This window comes from Schistocerca nitens, chromosome 8, assembly GCF_023898315.1.
Source record: "Schistocerca nitens isolate TAMUIC-IGC-003100 chromosome 8, iqSchNite1.1, whole genome shotgun sequence".
NCBI lineage: Eukaryota > Metazoa > Arthropoda > Insecta > Orthoptera > Acrididae > Schistocerca > Schistocerca nitens.
Window position 1 is genome coordinate 150346638 of NC_064621.1, and position 25670 is coordinate 150372307.

Genomic DNA, 25670 nt, shown 5'->3' on the forward strand with positions numbered 1-25670 from the left:
GGTACGGCCATCTGTATCGCTGAGGCACACAAGCCTCCCCACCAACGGCAAGGTCCATGGTTCATTACACATTAACCTCAAAAAACATTTCATATTAAGTTATCAATTTTCGTTCTCTTACAGTTGTGTCAAATGCTGACTACGGGAACTAATTTTCATCAGAATGTCTTTGGATTGTTACTGTAGTTACAATAATCATTTACTTACAATATATGGGAACTAATTTTCATCAGAATGTCTTTGGATTGTTACTGTCATTATAATAATCATTTACTTACAATATGCTGGATTTCTTCAAACTTTCCATGGTCTTTCCATGTTATGTAAGATGGCTTTCATTTCTCTGTAGATTTAAAAAAATGTTGGGGTTATCCACTTTAACACCATACACATTTCACCTCATTGAGTTTTAAGTGCTGGTCCTTCACTCTTTTATACTTCAAGTGGTCATTTCCGGATGAAATGAAAATCTTAACTTAGATATATACTATTCATTTGCAGACTATAATTGTGTGTCATTCTGATTCAAAATTCCCATGTCCCAAATGAGCTACCAGTTATGGACAGCTCACTTAAGTAGTTGCAGGCAAATATATCGAACTGTGTTTGCATGGAAATTGCAGCACTAAAGTGTCACACTGTTCTTTTGATACCTGGAGTCTACATTTTTTATGTATTCAGGAGCACTAAAGTATACCTATTTCTAACCATGTTATCTCCTCTGTGGAATAAACACAAAGCATTTATCTACTTATATTACTCCTCACACAATGTACAGTAGATAACAACCAAATAAGGTAATTTGGGATGAATAGGTTAGTGTGGCAGAGTTCATTCAATGGAGAAAGCAATGTGTGGAGTGACTGTACAGTCTGTCCATACTAGCTTGCATCATAGGTCTTTTTCATACTGTTAACTGAACAGAAAGACACAGAAGGCAATATTATGGTATCTCATGTGTAATAAAAATTGTGTGAAAAACATGGTGAGAATAATGATGTGTAATGTTTATTAGATGCATCCTGAAAGATATCATGTTTTTAAGAACTGAAGTCCAGAGAATATTGTAAACACAGTCAAGTTTATTACCAATTTTGTGAAGCATTAACAGATTTTTATTGCACACAGAGTTAATTCTTATATTTGTTACATTGAGATGAATGGCAGAATTCATGCTTAAATTTTTATACTCAGGAGCTATAAGACATCTTTTTTGTAAGGAAAACAAATACGTGTAGTGATTAAATACTGGATCATTTATATGTGTCACCTGATGAGTTCAAAATAAACAAATTTTATGAACATGTGTAACTAACAATAAATAGGTATTTGAGGGAAATCATAAATGTGGTAGATTTTTTTATAAGTTTCAGAAAATAGTAATTAAAAGTGAAATTACATAGTATCTCATTTCTCTCTAAAATTCAAAGTAGTACAATTTTAATTCAGTATGTAATAAATAAACTGTGTATAATATGAGAACAACAACAAATCCATTAAACAAACTTTCAGTTATATGTCTCAGAACTTTGAGTCTTTCAGTGTTATTTACACAATATATTTAAAATTACCCAATACTATATTTTAAGTATTAGGTCCAGCGTGATTCAACAAAAAATTAAATCTTTTTTCTAACATATTTCAAAACAACAGTTAGATACAAACAAAATCCCTGTTGCTGTTTGTATTAAAATAAGACAGCATGAATCCATATATTAGGAATTGTGATTTTTAAGCCTTAATTATGATTCACTACAAATAATAATATAATGACGTAAATCCACTGTACAATGTACCTTCATTATTTCACCGTACAACAATGTCTTCAGTATGCTTATTTGTATTTAATAGAAACCTATTTTCATTTTTAACAAAGCCATTTATGCTACAAAATGTTCCAAAATCCAAAGAATTATGATACACAGCTGCATCTGCATTATTTTTAAAAACCATTAGCAAATACTTTACTTACTCATTTATTCGATAAATTTTTATTTTTGTTTATTATGATATATTAATGATTAAATGTAAGGCAGATTGTTATTGTTATTTCACTGAAAATCTTTTGGATAATTGTATTAAAGTGATATTAACTGAACACTGTAGTATGGTTATTGTGTTCCTGTATAACTGTTTACAGTAATTTTACATGTTAACCATATTTCCATTGTGTTCAACAGGAATCTGATGAAAATTTACTACATTATATTCTAGAGCTCAAAAGAAGTAGTGGGCACTAACCTTTCTGAGAACACCTGGTTTAATCCACAAATTGTAAAGCATTATATACACACAGTATTTTCAGCATGTGCATTTATAACATGTAGTATATGTATTGCTATAATCTTGCTTCCTAACTACATTTCAAGTTTTTTTTATAACAGTATCAATGTTTACAGAAACACCCATGCAATAATGAAACACATTTCATCCATTGTAACATCATATGCAACAAAATAGATGCATTATAAGTACACTTACACATATTTGGAATTTTAACAGTACAACGATAAAAATAACAATTCACCCAAACCAATATTTTTGTGAATCACACACCACATATCCATTTGATCACTATACTAATTATTATAATATTATCATATATCACAACATGGTTTGCACAACAACACAAGTACACTCATGGCAATTATTTATAACCTTGACACATTTCTACTTATTGCAACTGCCTACTTGAACAGATACACTAGCCATTTCTGCACTACTTCACACAGCAAATCTCTTCTTAAAAATAATAAAAGATATTGTTCATCAACAATCTCCTATCAGTATCAAAAGATTAACTAGGAGCATACTCTACCTACTTGAGAAGAACATAGTACCTAAAACGATGCCATATTTCAAAATAAATTATCCTTAAATGAATACCTTCATAACTAAGCCAACATATCTGTTAAAATATTTATGTATTTAAGCTTTTTTACAAATTAGTGTAGCTACCATTAGGGCATTTCAAAAGTTGTACAACTTTCTTCATTTTTTAAAACAACACATTATTTAGACTTTTTAAAAAATTTTCAACATGAATTATTCTGTAAAACTATTATAAAATGTTCTTGTATTCGATGACTCATTGAATGAAATTTAATATGCATTTAACAACTGTGAGCAGGTGGCATAAGCCAGCAAGTCTTTGAACAACGATTACTAGCTGTGCTTTTTCACATCACTGTGCAAACACATTGGTAATAAATGTATGGTTTTTCTGACTATGCATAGGCTGACTATAAGTAGATTCCAAATAGGAAAAAAATGGAAAAAAGAGAGACATGCTGACTTCAGTAAATTTGTGTTTGATCTTGAACTGGTATTTTTCCTGTTAGTGGTACTGCACCCACTCTCTTGGGTTGGTCAAATGGAGTTACTAGGAGCACTCTAAAAATTATTTCAGTATAATCTGAAATTATTTATCTTTCAAGATAAACATCATATTTCATACAAAAAATCATAAACATCATATTTAATGCATAAAAAAATCATACAAGTTGCTGAGTACACCTCTTAGTATGTGCAGAGATTAATCAAATCATAAATAATTTCAGTAATGAATTCAAATAAATACCATTTTTCTCATGTATTGTGAAATTTCATTGTCACTATACTCATGGAAAACAAAGTTATTGGATCATAATCAATTCAACCAAAATGTAAAAATGAGAACATTACATAAATTTATTTGTAATACTGCCACCAAACCATACTTTTCATTTCATGTCATTAGCAACCTTGCAACTGCACATCCATTCTCTATTCTACATAAATGATAGAAGCTATGTCTACATGTCACCAAATATTCCTGCAAATGTTTTCCTCAAGTTTTTCATTGTGTCTTCAGTATCCTCACCATTCTGTGTGGAACCCTGACGCCCAAAGACAGATCTAGAGGTGTCTTCCTGTCGTCGTCCAACACTCGGTGCACTGCTCACAGAACTCGACTGCGACGCTGTTAAACAGTGTGGGAAAGGTAATGGTTAATGAAACTCAGCGTATTAATATTGCATTTTATTTCTCATTGCTTATACAAAGAATTGTCTTGATACATATCTTCACAGCATAAATTCAGCATAGGCAAAGCAAATTAATTTGCAAGCAGACTACTGCAGTTGAAATAATATATCAGTAAAGTAAGTTAACATTGCCGTGTCGAAAATGTTAAATTAAATAAGGCTTCAGTGTGCTAATTCTGACTTAGTTATTGATGGCAAATGAAGTTGTTCGTAACAGTCGCATTTGGAACTGCAACCAAATATGAGAAATTAAGTATGATAAGAGTATATAACAGTTTATTACGTTAGACATAATTAAACTCTTACAATATTTATATGTTAACATCAAACAAATTACAGAGTTATAATGCTTATATTTTCATTTATAATGAATATGTTAACAATAAGTAGGCTATAACATACATAAAAACATTAAAGCTCTTTATAATTGAAGTTGGTGTAGCTTTTTTCCTTGCACAAGGGAACATGTGGACTATATATTTGACTAAAAACTGTAATAGAACACTAAATTATCATTTTATCCATGAAATTGTATTTCTATAATTCAATGGAAGCGAGAATTAAACTTTTGTGTTCTATCAGTTAAGGTGGTGCATGGATGTGGATATGTTTATTAACTGACTGAAATAATGATGGGGTACATTAGCAAGCTAAAGCGTCATGAAAGCTACTAAACTTAATTCCTCTATAACAAGTTGTTTAGTTCCGAAATTTCATGATGGTTCTTATTGCAAAAACTTATTTGACCTGATAGTAGAAATCTGTATCATAGTAGAAATCTGTATCACAAAATTTCTTAGTGCCTGAGATTAATAGATGCATGTTTCCTTTGGTTCCTTGTAATGTATGTTTTGATTTTTTTAAAGTAATACACGTGTTATGCAAATGTATTGGGATGATCTTCCATGAAAAAGTATTTGATGTAGTTGTTTCAGAATAGATGAAATTTTTATTATCATCAAAGGACTAAACTATCATTTGAAAATGAGGGAAGGGGGGATAATTTTAATAAATTTGTGTGAAACAATAAAATAATGATAAGAGGACATCTAGATATGATCAAGAAGTGATACAGAAATGAAGTATACACAAAGGGAGAGTACATAGTTTAGAAAGGGAGGACTAAGTGTTCCAGAAACTTGAGCAAGCAGAAACACTTAAGATTAGGGAAAGGTACGGAATACCAACAAAAAATGTAAAAGCTAAAAGAAACCATTATTAACTGCATCAGATAACACATCACAAACAAAAGCACTTGTAAATTAGCTGCTAGTGGTAAAGCTTGTCATTAAAGAGATGAACACAGAAAAGCAGACAAAGAACCAAGAGAAATTAGGGGATGAGGGGGGATTTTCAGGAGAAGCATCAAACTGGGGGAGAGGGAGGGGGGGGGGAGTGGAGAAACTCTTCTTGTAATCTGAGTGAATAACATAACAGAAGCATGTATTGACAGCCTCTCATTGTCAGCAATGTTTCAGCTCTCTGTAGCTGCAGAGGAAGGTCTGAATAACATTTGTGGTAAAACGAATATACAGTACACTCCTGCTCTGTTTTGGTATATACATTACAAACTATTGAGATTACCTGTGATGTGTTAAATCAAACAGCAATAACTATGGGTTTATGTTCTACAGATTCATCAATCAGAATAATATTTCCACTGAATTAAAAGGTAACTATGGCCATCCTGGCAGAGACAAACTGATTCCTACACAAATGTTTTACAAAATCTGTTTGTACTGACTTTCACATAGTAGTGCACTTGAAAAGTAATAGAATCATCAGTGAAAGGTATTAATGAGTAGAAAAAAATGTCTATATTCCCAGCGACAACAAAAGAAAAGAGGTTATTTGGAAATTCTTAAAAAGCAGTCTCATAGCTAGAGTATCAGGTTAATGCAAAAATCCCTCAATTGCCAGCTGTACATCAAAAGTGAGATTTTCTGAAGTAGTGAAAACACCATTTAGTGTATGAGGAATTCAGTGGTGTAATGTATTGCATATTAAAAATTAAAACAGTTGCTTAGCATTAATGTTTAAAAAGAGGTTGATACATGTGATACAACAGTCAAATCAAGTATCATTGTATCACAAAGTCATACAAAATGTCACTCCTAATTAGCATGTATATATCTGTCTTCAAACTAAATAATTACAAGAGTTGTTAATATTATATTCTTTGTTTTATTAGTTCTATGCTACAAGCCCATTAAAGCAGGAGCAAGGAAGGCTTGAACATGTGTATTTTGTCTTTTCGATGCTGTCTGTATTTAAATGGTTATCTACTTACTTTCCTGATAGCTTAAAGTTTGTAGAAGAGTTACATGCCCTGTTACATGCCCTGCAAGGGTAGTGGGGAAAAAGTAATGTGAATGTGGTTCACTCTAGCTTCATTCAGAAACGGAATATAGAGAGGTAAATGTTAAAAATAATAGCCATATTGGAAAACACACTCTACTTATTTAAAGACTTGCAGATAAGAAGAATAAGCAATGTTTCAATGAAGAAGACAGGGGAATAAAACTTTTAAAATTGGCAAGGTCTTTCACAGTGGACATTGTAAAACAAGATTCATGGTATTCATTAAGTAGTAGTTGTTGTATATGGAAGAGAAAAGGGTGAGGGTGGTGAGGAGCGATGTGGAAGAAGGGTGGAATGTAGGTACGAGTTTTGGGTTGGGCTTGAGTGATATATGGTAAATGACAAGTAGAAAAGTGAGGGCAGGTTTTAGGGAGTAAGAAGGGGATCCATAGAGGTTTATGATATGGTGTTCCATGAACAGTGTGTGAGCTTGGGTAACAGTGTCCACCAATGTAGCTCAGCATAGCTGGCACTTGGTGGAGGGGGATTGAAATGATACATGTACTGAAGCAGCTGCCGAAGTCATTAGTAATGTGTTATGGAGGATGTATAGCAAGTGGGTAATGGAGTGTACAGTTAGTTGCTGTGTGACAGTGGTCATTCAAATAAGCAGACAGGCGGTTAATTCTCATTCCCGTATAGAATCCTTCATGGTAACTGTAGCACTGCTGGTGCATAACATGGTTGCTTATACATAGGCTCCTTCTTTTATTGGATAGGAAATGTCTGAGTGGACTGCATCAAGAGGTGGTGCATTGTTGTATAGGAAAGGTATGGTACCTATATCATTCACAGGGATTGCCTGGTGGGGTGCAGGGTTGGTATTTGGCAGGTCTGTGATACTGTGTATGTTGGGACAGTGCCAAAAAACTACTGTGTGATGAGGATAGGATTCTGAACAGGATATCCCTCAGCAGAGTACAAAGTGAAGGAATTCCCTGTACCTAGGAAACAAAATAACACATAAAGGATGAAGTAAGGAACACATAAGAAACAGATAAGCACAGATAAAGGTATCATACATTACCAGAAGAAGTCTACTAATATCTAAAACAGAAATTTATTTGAGAATGAAATTTTAGAGAATACATATCTAGAGCACATCATTGTACTGATGTGAAATCATGGACTGTCAGAAAAAATGAAAAAAAAAAAAAAAAATTAGACGTAGACTTACAGAAGCATGTTGGAATTAAGTAGATTGAAAGTATAATAGGGGAAGACAGAAACTGGAATATGTACAACAAATAAATGAATATGTAGGACTAAGTGCTACCCTGAGTTAAAGAGACTCATACAGGAGAGGAATGTCTGATGACTGGTGATTCCAAAAGAAAGAAAGGAACCCTATCTCTGGGTATAATGAGGGTTAGTTAAAGGCCCAATAAAGGATGTAGTTGTATGTTTTAAGGCCTAGTTATCTCCCCATCCTTACCTTGCTGCATACAACTTAACTCTTTGACTGCTGTTGACGAGTTAACTCATCATACTCCACTGCTTCCGAGATGTTGTTGATGAGTTTAATCACTGCCTGTGGGTTTTCCTTGAGCACTCTTGATGAGTTAACATCCTTGCTGACCTGAATGCTAATGATGAGTATAGTTGCACCATCACTCAGGTACCTGGATGCTGCTGATGAGTTTAAATGCACAACAGATTTTCCACCCCACATCTTAGTTCCAGATGCTGGTTTGTGTCTGGGTATTTTATCTGTTTTGACGTCATTTTGCTGGCATTTGACTTCACTTTACGTCTTGATTAGCATCATAAATTTTTAATCATCAGCTTTTCTACTGAGTAAGAGATCATGAAGATATGAAGAGCAATGATGAGGAGGAATTATTCAATGCTGACATAAGCAATAACTCCACCAAAACATCTGAAAGCAATAGTCTTAAGCTGACTATGTCAGCAAGTGTAACACTATAGACATTTGGTTTAACAAGGGATGTAATTGACAGCTCATCTGAACTGAAAAATCTGGAAGTGGTTGTGAGATGTTCATGAAGAAAGCGTGGTTTTGACAAATTTTATTGGAAAGAAGAGGTTTTTCATCCACTTGATCACACGTTTGATGATTCACCTGTGGGACACAACTATCAACTATGGAATGATCCAAGCATTCAGTCATTTTTCATTTTATTTTTGATAGAATATGCTGTACTGACACATACACAGATGGGAGATCTATTTTATTTCTGAACTACGCAAAAATAAAAATACAGCATACACTGCTTCAGATATACAAAAATAATAAATAAATATCTATTTATGATATTGAAGCACTCAAATCAATGAAAATATTATTACACCTTTATTTCCATTGTCCAGAAGATTTAATTGCAAATTTGGTCACAGAATGTACTATTTTTGTACATTTCCATAAACTGTTCAGACTCATACACTTCTTGTCCTTTATGGCTGTCTACGAATGAATTGTTGTCCCAGAAAACACACAGAAAAGGATGAACATTTTGGATTATGTACTTCTGATTTCGAAGAGTTACGTTGAAGTTATGAAATATTACTAACTGCATGACAAGGAACTACACTGTTGAGGTCCAATAAAACGAAGTTACCAGAAATTTAAGAAACACATTGCCAAATTTCCTAACAGGATGAGAGCTGTTCCTTGGATGTACTATATACATATTGTACTTATTGCAGACAGGCATTCTGTCCTCCAGTGATGAAGCACTCACTTAGTTCAACAGAAAATTATTGATTAAAGTGATAAATGAGTATCATGATACAATAACATTGAAGCTAAAAAGTATTTAATGTTCTTCACAACAAATACTGACACATGACACTGATGTCACAGATTATCAGAATATTTCATTCACAGTATGGAATAACAGGACGCTTTTGATTACAAATATACCATAAAGGGAAACTGTATCATTGATGGCCTTTTCCCGCTCTTGTGGAACATAAAAGTACAATCTGCACATGAACAGAAAGTAAGCAATAGTGTGTTATCTAAATATCTGCTTAACAGAGATCAAATTTGTTTGTTTGTTTGCTTAGTAGAGTGGAGAATACGTGCATTATAGTGGGTATTATTGACTTGTAATTTTGAAGGAACACTGAACTGCCAATGAATATTGAAAGAGACACAGAACTATTGGAATGTGTTACCGAAATTGTATTAGAAGCTATTGAAGGGAAAGTCATCTTTAAATCTCTGTGGATTTGTTACAACCATTAATTCACAGATAATCCTCAAAGTAAGAAACTAATTCTTACACAAACAATAATGGTCTCTCACCAGTGACAAATCTTTGAATGAAGAAAGACATCGCAGAAAGCATTCCAGAAATGTTAAGCACAGAGTGAAGCAGGCTCCTCAGATAACCCCATCCCAGGTAGAAGTCCAGATGCAGGCTACTTAGTGTAGGTAGAGAGACACATTAGACGATAATGATGCAGTTCTCACCTCAGCATGTTGCGAGCACATCTGCAGCAGCCAAAAGGTTAACCCCTTCTAGTTTCTACATACCTCTGCTCTCCTCCCACTTTTATCATTCATAAATAAGTGCAGCTGTAGCTGTGGGATGGTGCATTTGCAGTCTGTGTGTGAGAGAGTGCATACTTGGATTGAAGTAAGAGTGTGAGCAAGTGATGCCTCTGTACTGGTGTGTTTGTCTAAGTTTAACCCATCAGTTATATGTAGCTAACTAATCTTTCCTTATTTTTGTTTGTCATTCCCCTTCTGGAATTACTGTTATTTTAATAATCGTGTGCTTCTTATTTGATGGGAACCATGCCAGTTAAACAGGAAGAAAAATCATCTTAGCAAGCCCAGCAACGAGACACCATTGAGAATAGGGAGGTATCTAAGGTGATATTTTGGCAGTCTCTTATTTCTGGAATCATCTTAAGTTGTCAATTCTGAGAGAAAACTCAGGTTTTCAACTAACACCACTGCCATTTTTATCAGATAGGTAAAACTGCCAATGTTACAGTATTGTCCTTTTTGTTTTAACACCGGCAAAAAAAATCATTTGGGCTTTTTTTTTTATGAAAACAGAAGTTCAAAGGGTTCATGAAACAGGCTTAATTATAAGGGTGTTACTATCATACAGTCAATTAGGCAAATTAACAGAGTTAATAAGTACCAACTGCACACTGTACATGCAAACTTCAGACTTCTTTAGAAATACAGAATATTTTTGCATGTGTATGGATGCACATTACTTTTGACAGGTAGTTTTTTGTCTCCGGGCAGTAATGACACAGGTAGCATTGACAAATTTGAGCTTTTGTAATAATTTATGCTATATGTTAAGATCATAAATATCACTCTTTTTTCAATTAACGTCAGATATCTGCCAATGCATTGCAGTCAATAACAGATAGCTGAAACCAATTGCTGATGTCAAACATCTTCTGACTGACAATCAAAAAAAAAAAAAAAGAGCAAATACAACTAAGATGATAATTTGATGGATGTTTACAGAAATGTATTGATGTAGTTTCCCAATTGTAATACATATATGTTAGCTAAAGTCCATGGAGTGAGGTTTTGTGTATGTGCCTCTGCATGTGTGTGTGTGTGTGTGTGTGTGTGTGTGTGTGAGAGAGAGAGAGAGAGAGAGAGAGAGAGAGAGACAGGAGTGTGTGTGCATGCAGATATGTATGTATGTATGTGTAGTGTTTTGCACATAAATGTAAGTACTGAGTAAATGCCGTAAACAGTTCATTTGTAATTTGTAACACCACTAGCTTTGGTAATACACTTAATGATCATTATTTTGTTAAAAATTCATTACAGTTACGTGACTGACCTATTTTTTGTTATTTGTTTTGGTATGGTTTTCATTTAAAAGCTTCACATAATAAGCGATTAGCTATTACATTCTTTTTTGTGTTTGAAAATTGAAACCTTCATTTCTTAGTAATGGAGGTTTCCCACTGTCATTAAATGAAATGTTGAGCAGATCATAGCATTTTTTTATGTTAGTGGAAAAGAACTACACCAACCGACATGAAACCTAATATTCATATTCTCATGGGAAGACTCATATCAAAAACAACATTCAAAAGATATGTTTCATAGAGTTTTGTACTTTCAGATGAGCAGCAAGGGCAGTGTTTAATTTGAGCCATATCAGGAGTATCTACTGAACACGTTATACATTATGTTAGTATTTACTGGAAAAGCAACACAGCCTATTTCTGTGGTGATGCTTGTATATTTTTCTTCTACACAGCAAAAGGATATGTCAGTATAAAACATCAGTAGAAAAGAAATCTATGCTGCAAATATTTTACTAGGTCACATACTTAGACAGTAAGTGAAATTAAATGAGTGATCAGTGCCATTAACTGCTTCAAAATGGCATTCAGTCATAACCCGAAATCTCAATGCATTGTTTATTGTCTTGAAGTGATCATTTGCTGTCCTCATTTCTGAAATTTTGCTCATTGATGTAGTATGCCTGCTATGTGGCTAACAGTTGTTACTTACTATGTAATTCTGTAGCATCAGTCACAGACCTATAATTCTAATGAAAAATATTTTTAGGTCCAGCAGCTCAGAAATTTTGAAGTATTCTCAATATTCATCTTGTATACATGATTTAAGAGCAAGCCACTTATATGTGCCAACAGTCTCCTGCCACCAATGAAGCAGCAATTATAGCTTTTTATAAATGGTTAATTGGCATTGTTTGCATGCTGCCTTTTTTTATTCAACTCTGTTAAGAGCACTTGAGTGTGATAGTGATGTTTTTCTTAGTTCACTGCATACACTTCTCTTTACTTTTGTTTTACACTGTTACTGCCAACAGAATTTGTTCTAGTAAGGTGTTTTCTTTCTTTATCATTCATTCATTTACTTTTTCTTATGAAAATCCACTGTTATCTCACATTGCATTGCCCATATTGTGTTATTTGTACTTTTAGTGAGAGTGAGTTATGGGGAACTGAAATGAAAAGTGACTTGATAATACATAAATCCAGAGCCACAAAAGAATTAGAAACATAAGTTTCTGTTATCTCACAAGGACAGGCCAGACCCTGTGACCAACTGATTTCAACAAGCATTAGAATACCAGCTGAGGATCATTTGAGAAGGAATGCTCTTTTGCCAAGTGAGCAGTAATAAAGCAAGTTATGTTATGTAAATCTGACCCACATCTACTACTTGACCTCTATCTCAGTTGGCATAGGGCTTTCCTCATTAAGTAAACTGGCAGTAGATAAAAATCACTAATTCTTTGATTTCTTGGAAACCATTACATTGTGGTATGATATCAATAAAATGTCCCTATTTTTTAGAGTTATATTGATTCCACCTTATCTGAAATGGACCCTGCTACCTGGCCTAGACCCTTTTGTTGTAGCTATTTGCTGGTGGCCTCCAACTAGTACATCAGAGTTCACCAAAATTGATAGATCTCTGGCTCCTCTCTGTCAGAAAAAAAATCACTAAAAGGCTTTTGATTAATACAGATCTACGTGTTTATGTATAAAAGCAGCACATAATAAAGTGAGTTATTTTGTGTGAATCTGACATGTTTCTACCAGTCTTTATGCATCTTTTACTGCTAGCTAACACCCTTAAAACAATTCATTGAGATTTCACATTATCATAATACCACCACTACAACTTTGATAATTGTTGTTGACATTCAACTAATATGTACATTTGTAAGAACTGTAACTCTGAATCTGTGAAGAATATGAAGGAAACCTATGTTTCCGTTAAAGGTACCAAATTATATGAGTACAAAAATAAAATTAGGCCAACATTCCTTTCTCAAATAATATCTATATAATTTACAGTAATTCTACACTTAACACATCCCTTCTGTCTTTAATTCTGTGGACTGAAAGACTTGAGTACAAATAATTGACAGTTTTAAAATAAGATCACATTTCTGTTGTAAACAAATAGTTTGTGAGGCCATAACAATCAACCAGGTTTAAAGGCCATTTAACACTTAACTACAGTATATAGTTTTATATTAAATTGTTAATACGTAAATATTGACATTATAATACTTGAAAATGTGCAAAATAATTATTTTAGCTTAAACTCTACACCTATATTGTAGTTGTCAGATATTAATTCAGACAGAAGTGTAAACATTACTAGTGCTCTTAAACATAAACAAAATGCTTGAGAATATACAGTAAATTTTGTACAAAAACAATGAAATTAGACATTACTGAGGGCATAAGCTGTTTTTTTCAGCCTTTACTCTCCTCATTTAGCATGTAGTTGAAAAATTGACATAATACTTTCTCTGTTCAGACATAAACCAGGAGTTTTTCAGTCTTAGAACACCAGAATTTAATATACCTACATAGAGACACAAACACAAGCTTAGTAAGATCTCTAGAACACATGTACTTGTGATTTGATAAAAAGGTAGACTCCCTGATCTATGACATATTTATTGTCAATTTGATTCATTTTATGAGTGTAACAAAAAGCCACAACTGTAACACACAAATCATTCTTCTCAATAAAAATCCTTTGTACATGAAATACATCAGAACTGCATTACAAACCAGGTGCTAAAATAGTGATCCTACTATCTGTAGGGAATGATGTAATTCTGGATATCGTATTATTCTCAAAATTTCAGTGTTGGAGAGGTGGAGTAGTATATTTCATAGCAGCATCTCATGTTGTTAACGAAATGGCAAATTGCTTATGTGTCAGTATTGTCTTGCCTTACAGTGCTCCAACACATATCACTGGACTTAATATTACATAATTTACCACTTGTAACTTACTCACCACACAACCAGAATTTGATTTCACATTAAAGAGACTGTTGTTAAAGTTTACTTTGAGCTTAATAATAGGATTTTGTAAATATTTTCACATTTAAATTAATACTGCAGACTAAAATTGCCCTTTTACAGTAGTATTTATATTAAGGAAGTTATGTTATTGCTGACACAGCAAAATAGTTCCAAATACTGGTATCTGATATTATAATAGAACCACAGATATGAAATGACAAAGTGCTTAGTGTGTATAAATATTAAAAATTACAGGAAATACCTATCAATCTTAACATCAGTGAATTTGTCTTTTACAACACTGTGATCGAAGGAAATACTGGATTCACTTTTGCTTAACAAATAAAAGAACATATTTTAGCTTTAACAGTTTGGAACTACAGTATCATTCTCACTTATGTGGCTCAGGAGCCATCTGAATTTCTATTTTTGAAGAGTAACATAAAATTTTGGATTCAGGTACATCAGATACAAGTGATTCGGGCCATTTTTATGTGTGTCATATCTCTGATCAGCAGAGAAAAAAATGAACTTTATGTGGCAAAAACACCTAAATCTAATATCTTTGTAACACTCCATACAAAACCACAATTTCTTATTAATTTTTCCTGGTAAAACATCATTACTTAATCATATCCAGAATTCATAATAGATTTTTTTCTATTTCAGACTGAATATTATGCAACAATTTGTGTATCAGCCACTGAGTCGTCTGGCATTGATTGATAAACAATAGTTTTTATTTAGTTCTCAGAAAAGAAAAATCTACATTTATTGAAAAAAATATAGTGTTAACAGTAGTATGCAGATCTAAAACATGTTTTCATTTTTTTCTCTCATATTTAGCTTCTCTTTACATACCTAATTTAAAACATGTCTGCAGAAAATTGTGTTCATGTCAGTAGCTAAGTACCACAATGAATTTGCTTCATACGCATTTTTAATTACTACTAGGGAAATGTAAATCTTGCAATACCTGCCTGCCTTTACTCAGTTTCAGAGAACTGAATATCTATGATAGTTACCTGTTCGTTGAAATTTTTTGAACAAGTTATGGAAGTAACCAAAATCTTTAAACAAACTAATCATAATTATCTCACATCATTGCATTGTTCTCCTTAAGCAACATTTTTATACAGTTTGGAAGTATGAAATTTACCATTATAGCTTGTCAGTCTAATAAAAAAACTCACAGAACTGCACCTCTTTCTCTAATAATAAACAGGTATACATGTGTGTTTTATCTGATCTCTAATTAAAAAAAACATAAGTATTTATGAAAGTAAATTGTGAAATACACATAGTTTAAAAATGAGATAATGTAAGGCACTAAATATAACTATTACATAATAGATAAAAAAAGTAATTGTCATCAAGAGTGGTGGAATGTGGTTATGAAAAGCTTGTTTGGTGCTTGAGATTGCCTCTGAAAAACATCAGAAAGCCTATGGATATGTTATCTGTAAATGATGTTTAACATTTAACAGTCATCTCTTGATGTTATATATTTTTTAGAATATCCATTTTGATTTTTAAGGAACTGTATGTTATTATAGTTCATTGCCTTTAAATTGGACAATGTTTGGAATTTGAAAGCAGTATAAAACATTTGTGTTATGTTAATAGAGGCTGCTTCAAAAATGCTTGATTTTGGGGATGTGCTCTGGCCTCAGATTGAATCCACCCTGCAGATTAACAATGAGGGTTGGTGTGCTAGCCAGCTAGGATGTAGTTTTTAGATGGTTTTCCACAGCCACTAGGTAAATACTGGTCTGGTTACCATGTTGTGCATTGGATACAGGATGCACAAACACTTTGTAAAAGGATGCCACCTACAACCACAAGATCACTCTAGATGCAGGCAGAAGGGGTACACAGACTCCTCACTGAAGAGGGGAGGAAGTGGGAGGGAGCCAGCTGTAGCTTTAAAATACCTTTGGGAGTAGCGATCCCATTGTAACAATAGCCTAAATATGGATATGGTTGTTTCTCTGTGACATTGGGGATATTTCATACCAGTCCAGCTGTGATATTGGTTGGATAAAGGACACCAGATTGGAAGGAAGAAAGGGAGCTTACCATGACAATATTATAGTGAGTGCTGCACTTATAGATTTACAGATATAACATGGATTTCTAGAAAATTTTAATGTTAATCTCTTTCTTGTGCCTTTGTATCTTATCAGCACACGATAGGCATGGATATTAAGAGATTTGGCATGGTTAATTTAAGGGGTGGCTGGATGCCCTTCCTGTCACCAGCCGGTCACCCTACTGCCGGCCCCTTCTACTTCCCAGGATAGAATGTGTGTATCCCAACCATCTGCAGGCAGTGATACTGTTGTGAAAGTGAGCGTATGTTTTCTGCACATTTGCAAATTGTGTAACTGAGGTAGGACATGGGTACCAGCCCATTATTCACCTAGTGTGATTGGGAAACTGCCAAAAAGACACATCCAAGACAGCTGGCTCTTGAGTCCTTTGGGAAGTTGCAATTGTATGTGACCTCGATGTTGCCAGGAATATCTTCATCATCATTCATTGCTAAATGTGTTATTAATTAATACTGGACACACGTTCACTGAGCACCTACAGTGCAACTATTTGAATGTTGTGGCTGCTGGTGGCTGTGGCATATCACAGTGGTTCGAAACAAAGAGAGGCATTATATAATGAAATATTTAATGTCTGTGTTTGCTAATAACTGTGATGTGACAAATAATAAAATTTATATGGGTGAGAGGATGTAATACTAATGTCTTGTATTTGCAAATTCGGATGCCTTATGTGAAAAAAGTGTATAAACATGGCAGGATAAGGTAGCTGCAAAGAATCATTGTGTCTAAAAATTGTAAAATAAGTACAAATGATCACAAAAGAACCCACGTACACCATATTTCAGAAGGAAGACATATGCTTAACTTTTTTACTCATTGGACTGAGAGCGGTATAATTAGGTACTAAGCAGTGGTGTAAGGCAAATCCAAGTTGAATAAATGAAATTTAATTAAATGATCAACAAAAATAAAATAAAATAAAGAATGAGGCAAATGGGGATGAAGATTCCGACTTTTGTAATATTGTAAGCTTGTGATGTGAATGAAGAGTAATAGGACAGCAAGGAAATAATTATACACTGGAGCAATAGGGAAAAGAAAGAAAACTATCAACATTTTGGTTAAAAAATGACAAGGCAGAAGTGCAGAAGAGAGGCCCAAGTTGGAAATAAGCACAGAACAACAAATTTATAATGACAGAATGGGCTGAAAAGCATAGCCAGGATATTGGCAATAGAAAATCAGTAACACTTATAAAGAAACATTTCATACTAGCAGCAGATCTGAGAAAGATATGACTCAGCCAAACCATTCTTGACCATATTAAAATGAGTCCAAGAAATATGACATGACAACACAAATAATAACATCTCATAATTGCAAGTAATTGTGCAGTATCATACCCATATCACTGAAACATCTCAGGATGGCAAATAATTATACAATCTTGAACCTACTATGACTAATGTCAAGAAAACACAGATATATGGTGTGTGTGGCGAATGGAGCAACCGTTGTCTATCACCTTGTTATATAAGAGAAAATGAAAGTAAAATCTGGCGAAATGTGCAGACTGAGAATGCCCTCTACCTTTAGAAAATTCAGGTCAATCAATAGTAGGAGGAAATCTGAGAATCTAATAATCTGCCATGACTACATCAGTCAAACCCTTAAAAATATTTTTTATATTATGCATGAATTGAATTTCTTCTCAATGATGATGGTATAACAAGGAATAATTTAATTTACAGCTTTTGGTTTAATCAATCAATAGTAGCCAAAGGAAACAGTGGTACCACAAGTGTTCAGCCTCTAATGTTCACAGATGTCTCACAGATAGAGGGTATGGAAAGGAAACAGTTCAGTACAGCAGATTATGTTTCATGTCCTAAGAAGTTAATGAAACACTCTCAGACAGATGACAGTTACGAGGTCAGAGATCTAACAATTTATTTATAAGTTCTTTGACTACTCTATATGATAGATTAGGCAGAAGGATAAAAAGGCAAAACAATAGTAAAGACAGCAGACAAAACAAGAAAAGAAGAGATGAGTAGGAGTCAACTATAATATCCATACTTGGTGTAGAGATTGGCAGTTGATCTTCAAAATAAACAAATGTAATGTATTGCACATAAATAACCAGAAAAACCCATTGTTATATGAATACCAAATTGTCAAAACAATCATTGGTATCAATCACATCCATTAAATATATGGGAGTATGCATATCAAATGGTTTGAAATGGAATGATTAAATAAAACCAGCCATAGGAATAGAAGTGTGGTCCACCTACAAAAGATACTGCTTACAAAACACTTGTTTGACTGACACTTGGATATTGCCCATCAGTTTGGAACACTTATCAGACATGTTTGACAGAGAAAATAGAGAAAATTCAAAGAAAAGCATCACATTTTGTCACAGTTTCATCCACTTGACAATTTTTCTGATTTGTGAATGTGCGCTTCACTACCTAACATCTCTTTCTACCATCTTGACTTATTTTGAATTTCATTTTTGAGTATTTATCCCATAACTACATTTTTTTTTAAATTCTAAGATGTGGTAGTGGACAAAAATGAATGATTAACCTCACAGATATATTGTTGTCTTAAAAGACACCTAACAGAAGATGAGCATTGTTTCCAAATTGGAATGTTGGAATGAATGTGTGCTAAAGTCAAAATACAGATTATGTTACTTATGTTTCAACAGCAGAGGACAGAGAGCCTTTCTATTCAAAATGTGATGCAACGAATGGACAGTTTCAGATTAATTTTGTTTACAAGTACCAAAGATGATATCAATAAACAAGAGAGTATCATAATGCAACATAGCTGACTTCTCAATAGCTAACAACAAAAACAAAAAATATAGGATATCTTAAGAATTGTTCATTTTTAAAAATTAGTGTAGGTGGCCAGGAATTGATAGCAAGGGTGCCTCTGACTTTTGTTTCATAAACTCAGGGAATTTGTGATAAATTTGAATTAATCTCTTTAATTAGTGAAACAAGATGCTTATGAGCTGTTCTTCACTTTTCCATTGACATTTTACCTTTTAAATTACTGGACTAATATCAACACCAAGGGATCTAATTAAATGCTGAATTATTCAGTCAGCCTATCTATATGATTAAATAGATTCTGGTTAGGTAAAGGCCTTCAGAAGTAAGTTGACAAGAACCAAAGAAAATGAAAGTTGAGTAGTAATTAGTGCATAGAAGTAAAGTGGTAATAAAAGTGTATACCTAAGTTTTACCTCAGTTTACTACATATTCTATCTATTTCCCTGAGGTCAGTTACATTCTCTCTGGGAGCTGTGATTCAATAAATTCATTGCAAATTGGAGTAGGTATACAGTACTGCAGTCAGAGAAGAGTGAATGAAGATTATTTTGTACATGGTTAAACATATATCAAGAAAGGGACCTTCACATTCTCAGCTAATATGTAACTCACATGTGTGGCACAAGCAAGATGTTTCTTAACGAACAACAGCCCTTTGAGGCTGCAGTGAGTACCGGCGTTTCGCCATACCTTGAGAATCACGGCGAACTGGTGGTTGTGGTGATCCTGCCTCTCCAGGAAATACAGGTCGCTCATCACCAGTTGGAGAAGGAATTGTGCTTCCTGTGTTTGTTCCCTGTCCGGGCTGCCCTGACATACTTGTTACTGATGACCGCGAAGTTGTCTTTGTCATTGGGGGTCTGCACTGTGTCTGTTTACAAAAGAAATACAAAGAATATCATTAGATTTGAGTATTAAGCTCTGTTGGTGCAGTGATTAAGATATCTAGTGCTTTTGTAATTAATTATCATATGAATAACAGTATTATCTGTAACACAAATGAAATAAAGAATCTTACAAAGAAATTAGCTACCTTCAGTGTCATTTTTATGTGTTAAAATCATATTCAGTAATGGTATTTGTTAGTTATTTAAGTAATCTCATTCAGGTTTTATCTTATTACTACACTAAAGAGAATAAAGCTGAAACATGGTGAGCATATTACGAAAAACTACTGGCAGAGAAATACTGTATTAGAAATAGGACATTGTGTGTCCCTGTGCTGCTGTATTATCTTCACATTGTAACTTAAAAAACTTCACATCATTCCTAAACATACTTGTTGACTGGAATAAGCAAATAAAACCACTAAATTCTATATGAGAGGGGACTATTAGGGATGGGTGATTCATAACATTTCTACCTCAGAAATGCATACATTGTTGTCTGTTGCTGTAGACTACACTAATAGATCATTATTAGTAATTATGGACAATGTATGTTGTGTATCACAGCCTCTGGTCTTACTCTAATTTATACAGGCTGCAAAATAGAACTGTGAAGTTAACACAACAGCTGTTACCTATATGCTACTTATACAGTTAGAACAACCATTTACTGTTCAGCTACTACAAAACAGTTCAAAATTATGCAAGCACTATGTTAACTGCTGAAAGAAATATTTTACTGTGCTGCATGAATGGGTGATTATTAACAATGAATTTTACTTACATGGTGATAATGGGGATTCACAAACACAGAATTAAAATTCAAATATTATTTACAAAATATGGATAATAAGATGCAATTTTTAAGCTTTTTTATTTCTGAAGAAGCTATTTTCAGACTAATGACTGTGGGCAAAACAATCAAACATTACACTCATTCAAGGAGTTCCTCTTTATACTCAGGAGGGATACAGAAATGATATTAAACTTATTTTTATGTCTACTGTTCATGTAGATCATAGTTCATTTGAAATTTTTATTCACATCACATGGATATCAGTATGTAGCTGTAGTAATTTTGAGCTCCTTGAAGTGATCTCTGCAAGCAGTTTGCTTATTACCTACACATACATACTTAGTGGTAATTTTTGTTTTCAATAAACAGTTCATTGATTTTAACTGTGTTGTCCCAGATTCCCCCACAAGATAGCAGGAGTGAATCAAAATATGTTGACATGTTTGTGTGAAAGTTTCACTTTATTCTTTGCATAGCTAGTACATATTAATGGTGCCAGATTTGGGGGAAAGGGGATATTCTCACCGACTTGCTGGTGCCTTATGCAAAATAAACACTTGTGGGTGCAGTTAACAACCATACTTGTAAATTGGAGTTTGCTCCAACTACGGTTAATTACCTTTGAAAGTCAAATATTGAACTGTATCTTACGCAAAAAATACCACAGTCCTACCCACAAAGGCAGGTAGTGGCTGCATTGGATTAAGTGGGTAGCCAACTAGAAGACAGAAATAAATTGGGTCATTTGCAATCACTCAAATGCACACTAACTCACAAAAAGGAGATTTGATATAAACAACATAAATTCACTACATAAGACTGGAAAACTCAAGAATTTCACAGATGACTTAAAATAAACAATAAAATAAAATAAAATAAATAGCAGCACTCCAAGAAGTGAGAAACATGGTAGAAGACCCTTTGGGATCACAAGAATACAGAAATTATTGTGGGAAACCATAACAGAGGGTTATGAAGCGATGTCCCCAATTTGGAACAGGATTTATAGTAAATATAAAAATAATAGATTCAGTATACATTTTTCAAACAATATCACCAAGAACTGCAAGTCTGACTTCTAAAACATTGAATAAAACTTACAGAATATGAACTACTCATGCTCCTACAAATGAAAAAAAATGTAACCAAAACTAGGGAAGATGTAGATAAATTTTAGGACCTTGTTAAAGAAGCTGTGAACAGAACAAATAAATAAAAGGAATGTAAAAATCTTTTTGGGAGAATTCAGTGCCCAGTTGGGAAAAGTAAGGAAATATGAAGATTTAATTAGAAAATGGAGTTCATGTAACTTTACAAACAAGAGTGACCAAAGACTTATAGAACTTGGCAGAGAACATGACCTTATATCTAAATCAACATACATTAAGAGGAAGCCAGATAAGGTAAAAACATGGAAACATGAAGATTGGAGGAAGGGAAGATGGCAGCTACATCATTTTTGTGTAGACAACAAATTTCACAAGAAAATTTACAATTTTGTTGTATTGAGAGTAGTATAAATAGGTTAAGACCACTAAATAGTTAACTAAATTCAAATTAGTAATGCCTGACATTATCAGGAATATAGAAACAGATCTTTATATGATTTCTTAAAATTAAAAAAAAATTACAAAAATCTTTTAATGCCTAGATCACATTTACATAGGTATGATGGCTAGCTAGTTTTTGTTGTATCAACTATCATCAGATCTGTAAACAAGCAAAATACAGAAAACTGCCTTAGAAAAACCTCTTTACAACATTATATCCAAGATAAAAATGTTTGAAGAAAGCACAAAACACAAAGATGTATCCTACTATGCTGGTAAAAAATGGAAGTATATACCATAGTAAATGAAAAACCATCATACAGAAAAATGAACATTCATCACACTCCATTTTACAGTGTTACATTGACAAAAAAATTGTATGCTTTTAACCCATTTCTTTCCCCTGTTGTGCTCATACAAAGTAGACTAATTGTGAAATATAAAAAACACGCACAGAAAACTGGTGAATACCTTTAACACTTGTGCAATGAGTTCATATACTAAGTTCATTTTGAGTGCATTTTGTAAAGTTAAACATCATGTTACATGTACATCTTCATCTGCATCTATACTCTGCAAACCAGTGAAAAGTACTTGGCAAAGAGTATGTTCCATGGTATCAGTTATTAAGGTTTCTTCCCATTTCATTCAGTTGTGGATAGCGGAAAGTGTGATTGTTGGAATGCTTCCATCTGTGCTGTAATTATTCTAATCTTGTCCTCATGATCCTTGTGCAAGTGACACACAGACTGTTGTAGCACATTCCTAGAATTGTCATTTGAAGCTAGTTCTTGAGACTTCGTTAGTAGACTTTCTTGGGATAATTTATGTCCATTTTCAAGTATCTGCCAGTTCAGTTCCTTCAGCATCTCTGGGACACTCTCCAGTGAGTCAAACAAATCTTCTTCTCTGTACATGTTCAATATCCGGTGTTAGTCCTATTTGGTACATGTCCCACACACATGAGCTATATTCTAGAATGGGTTGCATGATCAATTTGGAGGCCTTTGTAGACTGTGCTTTACACACAACTGAGTCTATGTGATCATTCCATTTCATATCCTTACAAAGTGTTACACACAGGTATTTGTACGAGTTGGCCAATTCCAACTGTGACTCATTGATATTATAGTCATAGGACACCATGTTTTTTGTTTTGTGAAGTGCACAGTTTTCCATTTCTGAACATTTAAAGCAAGTTGTCCTTCTTTGCACCATTATGAAATCTTATCAAGATATGACTGAATATTCATGCAGCTTCTTTCAGAACATACTTCTTTATAAATAACTGGATCATTTGCAAAAATTTTGAGGTTACTGTTAATATTGTCTGCAAGGTCATTAATATACAATATGGACTGCAAGGGTCCAAACACTCTTCCCTAGGTCACAGACAAAGTTATTTCTACATCTGACAATGACTCTCCATTCAAGATAACGTGCTGCATGCCCCTTACCAAAAAGTCCTCAGTCCTGTCACAAATATCACTTGATAGCCTGTACGATTGTACTTTGACAATAAGCATAGGTGTGATACTGAATCAAATGCTTTTCAGAAATCTGAGATATTCTGCATCAACCTGAGTGCCTTGATCCAAAACAGTCAGTATGTCATGTGAGTTGGGTTCCATATGATTAATATTTTTGGAATCTGTGCTGGCTGGCATAGAGGAGGTCATTCTGTTAGAGATACCTCATTAAGTTTGAGTTCAGAATATGTTTTATGATTCTGCAACAAATCAATGTCCAGATTGGATGGTAGCTTTGTGGATCACTTCTAGGCCTACTACCATTCTTGTAGACGGGTGTGAACTGTGCTTCTGTTCAAGGATCTGTGACAGATTATAGTTAGAAGAGCGCCAAACTCAGCCACATATTCAACATGGAATCTGATAAGGATTTTATTGGATCCTGGAGCTTTGTTCAGTTTTAACGACTTCAAATATTTATCAACATTATTGACACTAATACTTGCTTCATTTCCCTTTTCAGTGGTACAAGGATTAAATTGTGGCAATTGTTCTTGGTGTTTCCTTTGTAAAAAAATTTGAAAATGGAGTTAAGCATTTCAGCATTTGCTTTGCTACCCTCAATTTCAATTCCTCTCTCATTCACTAGATGCTGGACACAAATTTTGGTGACACTAAGTGCCTTTACATAAGGCCAGAATTTCTTTGGGTTTTGCAAAAGATCATTTGACAATATTCTGCTATGGTAGATGTTGAAGGCTTTACGCAATACTCTCTTGACAGACAAAAGTGTTTCATTCTGCATCTTTTTACCTATAGTCTTATGCTATTGTGCAGTAGTCTCAGTTTCTTTAGAAGTGTCTTTACAGTGATTGTATACTATGGAGGGTCCCTCCCATTATGAATTGTTCTACTGGGTACGTACCTATTGAGTGCATGGTCAACTATTCTTTTAAATTGAACCTCAGTTCCTCTACATGCTCGTGCCCTGTGCTGAATGTTTCAACTTTCTTGTTGAAACATGACATTACTGATTTTCTATCTAGTTTACGGAACATATATATCTTTCTGCTTGTTTTAGTTGCCCTTCATAGTTTGGTAAGCATTGTTGCTGCAACCGTGTCATGATCACTGATACCAGTTTTGATGTGGACACCCTCAAATGGGTCTGTTCTGTTTGTAGCCCTTAGATCTAATATATTTCCATTATGAGTAGGGTTCTGATCTAACTGTTGTAGGTAGTTTTCCAAGAAGGCATTTGGTAATGTTTCACAGGATGCCTTATCACACCCACCACTAACAAAACTAATTTTCTCAAGTGATTGTTGGATGATTTAAGTCTCCACTGATGATTGTATTATGACTGGGGAACTTATGTACAAGTGAACTGAGATTTTCTCTAAAATTTTTGGTTATATCAGGAAATGAGCTGGGTGAATGGCAGAAGGGTCAAATCATCATTTTATTTCCATCCTTGATACTGAGCCTTGCCCAAACACTCTCACATGCAGCTTCAATTTCTGTCTCAGTGGATTTGAGTTTCTTGCCTACTGTGACAAATACACCACTTTCATTTCCCATTAATATACACTTAAATATACACTTAAATTTTAACCAGAAATCTCACTGCTATCAATTTAAGGTTCCAACAAGATTCCTGTACTTAGTATTATATGAGTTTCACTGTTTTTCAGGAGGACTTTGACCTCTGGCACTTTGCTGTGAATGCTTAAACAGTTAACCACTAGGATTTTTTTAATACTCTCACCTAGGAGAGCCATTTCTTTCAGTCTTTCAGTGATACTTCTGGGCTTCCTACAGCTGTTGTGATCTGGATTGGATGGAGAGCTGCCTAATCTAAAAAACCCTTGTATGCACCCCACACACTGTCAGCTATCTAGGTAACAGC

General features: G+C 33.9%; 1 protein-coding gene across 1 annotated transcript in view; it reads right to left on the bottom strand.

Annotated features, from left to right (window-relative positions):
- Positions 1–1107: 1107 nt before the first annotated feature.
- Positions 1108–25670, bottom strand: part of LOC126198417 (synapsin) — an 846670-nt gene continuing 822107 nt past the window's right edge. The window contains exons 8-9 of the mRNA XM_049934720.1: positions 19750–19930; positions 1108–3961 (exon numbers count right to left, since the gene is read on the bottom strand). Coding sequence (XP_049790677.1) covers positions 3795–3961; positions 19750–19930 — 348 coding nt within the window. The 3' untranslated portion in view covers positions 1108–3794. The remainder of the gene's footprint in view (positions 3962–19749; positions 19931–25670) is intronic.